The following is a 6,833-nucleotide window of genomic DNA, read 5'->3' as shown; positions in this document are numbered from 1 at the left end:
CGGTTGGGGTGAGCAATCAGCTCGGGTCGGCTTGGGTGAACCATCGGTTTGAGCCAGTTCAATTGAGGTGAGCAATCAGTTCGGTTCAGTTCGGCTCGGGTGAGTCATCAGTTTAAGCCAGTTTCGTTGGTGAGCTGTTGGCTCGGCTCACTTTTCGGTTGGGCTCGATAGCAGTGAGCTTTGAGCCAAGCCGCTTGAGCGGTTGATAACCCTAAAACCGGGCCGAGCAGCTTAGAACATGTTTGGATGGAGCCCTCTTACTTTTAACAATTTTTGGCTCGAGCCCGAATAGTTGCTCCTCCGGAACACAAACCCAGAACCTCATGACCGATGTCCTTGTCTCCTGAAGACTTGTCGACGACCGAGATCGACAGTCAACTAGTTTCCAGCATTCAAATACAAACCGCCTACCTTTCATTGTTATACAGGGTGTTAATAATAATAATAATCTAATAATAATAATAATAATCTTTATTTTAGTGCCGCGAACAGCTTTTGGCAAAAATACAGCACTTGGTATCAGAGTATGTGATGGCATAATAATACTACTAAAAATATTTGGTCTAGGAATTAATTCGTGCGGTTGGTACGCACACATTGAAGCTGTAGTACAAACACAAAATACATACATACCTTAAGAAAAATATTGTCCATCGCTAGCCACCACTTTCGCCCATCTGCCAGGCAATGTACGGATTCCGTGGCGAAAGAAGTCCTCATCCTTGGAAGCGATCCAGTCAGAGACCCATGTTTCGATATCTTCTGAAGAAGTAAACCGCTGTCCAATCAAATCGTTGTTCATGCAATCGAACAAGTAGTAGTCCGAAGGAGCAACGTCTGATGAATACGGCGGGTGGGGTAAAACTTCCCATCCGACATTTTCTAAATAGGTTTTGACCGGTTTTGCGACATGTGGGCGAGCGTTATCATGTTGAACAATAAGTTTATCATGTCTGTTCTCCCATTCTGGTCGTGTTCTGGCTAGAGCTTGCTTCAAACGCATTAATTGTCGTCGATAACGTTCTCCATTCATAGTTTCACCCGGTTGCAGCAGCTCATAGTACACCACACCTTTCATATCCCACCATATGCACAGCATAAACTTTGCACAGTGAATATCTCGTTTTGGTTGTGATGGACCTTGTTCACCTGGTTTCACCCAGGCCTTTTTTCGTTTAGGGTTCTCGTAATGGATCCACTTCTCATCACCCGTAATAATTCGATGCAGAAACCACTTTCTGCTCTGTCGTTGAAGCAGCAATTCGCAAATGGTTTTTCGTCTTTCAACGTCTCTGTCTTTCAATTCATGTGGAACCCAATGTGACATCTTTTGAATCATTCCCATGGCTTTCAAGCGTTTGGAGACTGTTGTTTGATCAACGCCTAATGCTGCTGCAAGTTGTCCCTGCGTTTGACACGAATCCTGCTCGAGCAATGCTGTCAATTCTTCGTCTTGAAATTTTTGGGCTGTCCAGCTCGCTCTTGGTCTGCCCAGCCGAAATCACCACTTCTAAACCGTGCAAACCACTTCTGACACGTTCGCTCAGCTAGAGCATGGTCACCATACACTTCCACCAAAATACGATGACTTTCAGTCGCACTTTTCTGCATGTTAAAGTAATGCAGCAGGACACCCCGCAAAAACACTTTATCAGGCACAAATTGCGCCATGTTCACTTAACTACAAACTGGTGTTGTTGACGCTTTAATCCACTGCCCTATACTACGAACGATACGCGATGACAGGGGTTTGCAACACATGTGTGGATACACGGAACTGTGGGACGCCATCGTTGCGCCATCTCTTGTCCACCCGCACGAATTAATTCCTAGACCAAATAAATAAGAAAGAAAACAATAAAAAGAAGGGTACTAATATAAAACACAATGTAGCTAAAAGTCAGCTAAGCAGAAATAATTCCTTGTCAACGCAGTAAAACTTATCAAGTTTTCCATCCATCTAAAACAACAAAAAGCTAAGAACAGCAGTCATAAAATTACATTTGGTTAATGTTTCTAAACGTCATTGATTAAAAACTGCCAGTCAGATCACATAAAACTTTCACATTGTTTGATACAATAAGTCTAAAATGAGCTTAAAGAATATGTCAATCTTTTTAAAATTTCACATTTCCAGTTCAGAGGAACTAAAATCATGGTATTTCTTATGCTATGATTTGGCACTTTAAAACCTATGTTTTGTAAACAATATTCACTGATATAAATGTTATCTAGTATTTTTTGCATGCATACTCTGTCGAAATTTTTTCGTCTATTCATAAGGCTTTCTAAACCCCAATAATCAGTCCAATATTCATAACTATGTGAGTAATAGCTCATTTTCATTTTAAAACATAGAAGTCGAATAAAACATTTTTGCACAGATTCAATCTTGTTTGTCAAAGTTTTAGAAATGCTGTTCCAAATTACCGAACCAAATTCTAATTTTGGTCTTACAAGTAATTTATATAGAAATACATACGTTTTATCTCTTTGAAATACAGGCCACTGTTTAAAAATAAAACCTATTATCCTTCTGGCACCTTGTACAATACAATTTATATGATTAGAAAACTTTAACTGACTGTCAAATGTAATACCTAGGTCTTTAATAATGCTTACTTTCTCAATTTGTACACCATTGACCTCATATTTACTGACATAATATTGAGTTTTATTGGTGTATGTCATAAATTTTGTTTTCTTATCATTAATTTTTAGAAAATTATTTCTACACCACGTGTTTACTGCATTTAAGTCTTGTTGCAGTAAATAATTATCGAACTCATTGTTGACTAATCTGAACAACTTCATATCGTCAGCATATAGGAGAATTTTAGAGTATTTTATTTTTTCTGTCAGGTCATTTAAAAATAAAGAAAATAAGAGAGGGCCCAAGGGCGACCCTTGTGGTATTCCGTTTTTTACATAGCCTACACTAGAATGTACAGGTCCGATTTTAACTTCATAAGTTCTGTTTGACAGATAGCTTTCAAACCAGCGAATGTACAAAGGTGACAAACCAATATTTGATAACTTGCTAATGAGATACTTATGACTGACAGAGTCAAAAGCTTTTGATATATCTATGTATATTACATCGACTTGCAATTTATTTTTCAGTGCGTTATAGGTAAAGTCTGTAAAATGAATTAGATTTGTTACAATTGACTTGCCCTTATAAAAACCATGTTGAGACTCATTTAAGATATTTCTTACATTAAAATATATGTGTTTATGGACAATTAGTTCAAATAACTTCGAGAATGCATTGGCAAGAGTTATTGGCCTGTAGTTGCTTGCAATCTGTCTATCACCTGATTTATACACCGGAACAACATATACTTGCTTCCACATTGAAGGATATACACCTGTACGTAATGAAACGTTAAATATATTTGCCAAACTAGTTGAAAGTTCAGTTGCACAAGCTTTTATTACATAATAAGGAATATTATCTGGACCTGGAGTAGTGTTCGGTTTAATTAGTTTAATTGCTTCCATTACATCTAAATCAGTAACGGTAGGAATTCCGATTAGAGCACTATTACTAACGATATTCTCAGGCAATACCTCTTGACCTACTTCTAAGTTAAAAGCTTCATAAAATGCACTCTTAAATGCCTCAGCAATTTCGACAGTGTCTTGAATTAGCATACCATTACAATTTAATTGCTTCGGTACTTGTTTACAGTCAGACTTTTTAAAAACGTTCCAAAAATATGAGCTGTTCTTATAAATACTATTTTCTAAACCTGAATAATAAGATTTTCTTGCTTCAATGTATTTCTTTTTCACAAGTTTCCTTAGGTCTGAATATCTCTGATACCATACGTCATCATTTGTTCTTTTGGCTTTAACAAAATATTTAGTTTTTTTTTTTTTTTTGTTTATTAGTGCTTTCAATTCTCGCGTCATCCATGGATCCTTATATTTTTGTTTACAACCAATTGACTTCTTAGGTACATGCTCGTTAAATACAGAATAAATTAAATTATATAAATGGTCAGTGGTTTCATTGACACTGTTACTGCAATTATTTATTAAGTCAATTTCTCTAATAATAATAATAATAATAATAATAATAATAATATAATATGTAGTAGTAGTAATAATAGTATCATTGATAATCATATTATCTATGTAGGATACTTGACGAGAGCACTTGGAACTACATACAGGGTTTAGCTGGAATTACTTCGTTTTGGCTCGACTCGACTCGAAACTCGACCTGAATTCGAGTCGAGCTGGAGAAAATTTTTCGAGCCGAGCTCTCGAGTCGAGCTCAAAGATGTCTGTTTCGAGTCGAGTCAAGTTTCAAAGAAAACTCGCTCGAACTCGCTCGTGTCCATCCCTAGGTGAGTTCCACTGGACATAATTCGGGAATAACCTGTATAAGTGCATGGCATTGCTACCTGAATACACAATGTGCGATACAATTGAGAATTCCCCTGTGGCTTGTTACAACTGACAAAATAACAAAAACGAACTAGGACAGTGATGGACAAACTTTCCTAGAATAGGGCCAAAGAAAAAAAATTAAAATCTTAGGTGGGCCAATATAATTTATGAAAGTAAGATGGTACATTTGACATAAATTTTAAATTTTGTAAATCTTGACTGGTTCGAACTAGGCTACAATGACTCCCGGAAATAAAGTTAGTTGCTCATCTGTTGCTCTGTTTCTAATACAACTCCTTCGAAGAAACCCTATTCGTCACCTCATTCGTTAGATAAGATAACATGTCGCGGGACGGATATGGTTTTTCAGGAGATCGATCTGGCCCGCGGGCCTTAGTTCGTCCATCAATGAACTAGGGTATTTCGATTGTATTTTTAATAAAGGGTGGTCCAACTACAATGCACGATGTTAATTATGTGTCACACCGTAACATCAAGGTTTTTTCCCTAACTTAATTTGACATTTCTTTGTTTCAGGGTTTGGCAAATTCAACCATGGAGAGGTACACAATTGAGCAACGCGTGAAGATTATTGAAGCCTTTTACGAAAATGGACGTTCAAATCAAAATGCATTTCGCGCACTTCGTGATGTTTTTGGTCAGCATAATCGACCAAATGTGTGAACAATCGGGAGAATTGTGCGCAAATTTCAGAAAACAGGGTCTGTAGGAAATGTGAAGACAGCTGTGCATGCTCGCCAAGTTCGTTCTGCGGAAAACATTGCTGCTGTTCGCGATAGTGTGGCAGAAGAGCCGTCAACCTCGACTCGTCGTCGTGCCCAACAATTGAACATCTCACGAACATCACTGATGCGAATTTTGAAGAAAGATTTGAATTTACACGCTTACAAGGTTCAATTGACTCAAGAGCTGAAGCCTACTGACAATTTTCAGCGTCGTCAATACGCCGAATGATTGATTGAACAGACACAAGTGAATGGTGACCTCACAAAGAAAATCATCTTCAGCGACGAGGCACACTATCACCTCAGTGGATTCGTTAACAAGCAGAATTGCCGCATTTGGGCAAATGAGAATCCACGAGTGATTGTTGAAAAGCAGATGTATCCACAAAGAGTGACTCTTTGGTGCGGATTATGGGCTGGCGGCATCATCGGGCTGTACTTTTTTGAAAATAAGGTCGGCCAAGCAGTTACCGTGACTGGTGCTCGCTATCGCGGGTTGATAACGGACTTCTTGTGGCCAGAAATTGAGGATATGGACCTGGACGATATGTGGTTCCAACAGGATGGTGCCACGTGCCACACAGCCAACGAAACATTGGCTCTTTTGCGCGAAAAATTCAATGGCCGTGTAGTCTCACGTGGTGGCGATGTTAACTGGCCGCCACGGTCATGTGATTTGACACTATTGGATTTTTTTCTATGGGGATATTTAAAGGAAAAAGTGTACGTCAATAAGCCAAGAACAATTCAAGAGCTAAAGGATGCGATAATTCGGCACATTAATGATATTGAACCTCAATTATGTCTCAGAGTCATTGAAAATATGGACCATCGGATAGAAGTCTGCCACCGAAGCCGTGGCGAGCATTTGGCCGATATTTTGTTTCACACATAATTGTCATAGATTCTTCTATCATAATAAAAAAAATATATATTAAGAGTATTCTATGAAAACTTTGCGTTTTATTTAGAATTAACATCGTGCATTGTAGTTGGACCACCCTTTATATCTAGTTTTAGTGTGTACTACGTAGTGCAGTGAACTGTAATTGATAAATTAAGGGGACTAAAGTGCGCGACCTGTGTTTTTTTACTCCCCCTTAGAAGTGCCGTATTTATTTATTTATTTATTTATTTATTTTTTAACTAAACACAATAAATCATGAGAAGAAGAAGTATGGAGGAGGAGGCAGTGTTTATTTGCGAATATATAACTATTTTACATGGTTTCTGTTTTTGGACTTAAAGCTTAACGGGATCTGCACCACGTGGGTTCCCGCCGGAAATCTAACCCGGATATGTCACGCCAAAGGTTCGCACCAAGGATGTTATAAAATAGAGGATCTGCTCATACGTGTCTTCATCATATGAACCCAATGAAGCCAGAAAACAACCGAGCATCGTCTGAGCCGGCACGTCTGATTGGCTACTTTTGTTTCCGCCATGATTGTTGGCTCGGAACATTGCGATCTTAGTGGCTCTGAGTGGGCAGAGTAGGTGTGGCGAAGCTGTGACGTATGGCTTCACGATTTTGTAGTAAGGGCAGATCCTCTATTTATAAGATCCTTGGTTCGCACGATAACAGCTTTGCCACGAGGGAGCTCTGCTTATGTTTGCGTACGGTATACATGTTTACTTTATGTTGTTTCGCAAAGAAAAAAGAAAAATTAAAATAAAGAAAGAAAC

At 38.5% G+C, this 6,833-nt stretch overlaps 1 protein-coding gene across 1 annotated transcript; it reads left to right on the top strand.

Annotated features, from left to right (window-relative positions):
• Positions 1–5,523: 5,523 nt before the first annotated feature.
• LOC145666259 (uncharacterized) lies at positions 5,524–6,042 on the top strand. Its single transcript, XM_081733321.1, has one exon. The coding sequence runs from the start codon at positions 5,524–5,526 to the stop codon at positions 6,040–6,042; it is 519 nt and encodes a 172-aa protein (XP_081589447.1).
• Positions 6,043–6,833: the final 791 nt, after the last annotated feature.

The sequence above is a fragment of the Thermobia domestica genome, chromosome 12 (genome assembly GCF_964235325.1).
Source record: "Thermobia domestica chromosome 12, izTheDome1.hap1.1, whole genome shotgun sequence".
NCBI classification, from domain to species: domain Eukaryota; kingdom Metazoa; phylum Arthropoda; class Insecta; order Zygentoma; family Lepismatidae; genus Thermobia; species Thermobia domestica.
The sequence above is the reverse complement of the archived record's forward strand: the minus strand, read 5'-3'. Positions and strand labels throughout refer to the sequence as shown.

Coding starts and splice junctions, on each gene's coding strand:
- LOC145666259 (XM_081733321.1), top strand. CDS start 5,524: ATGTATCCACAAAGAGTGACTCTTTGGTGCGGATTATGGGCTGGCGGC.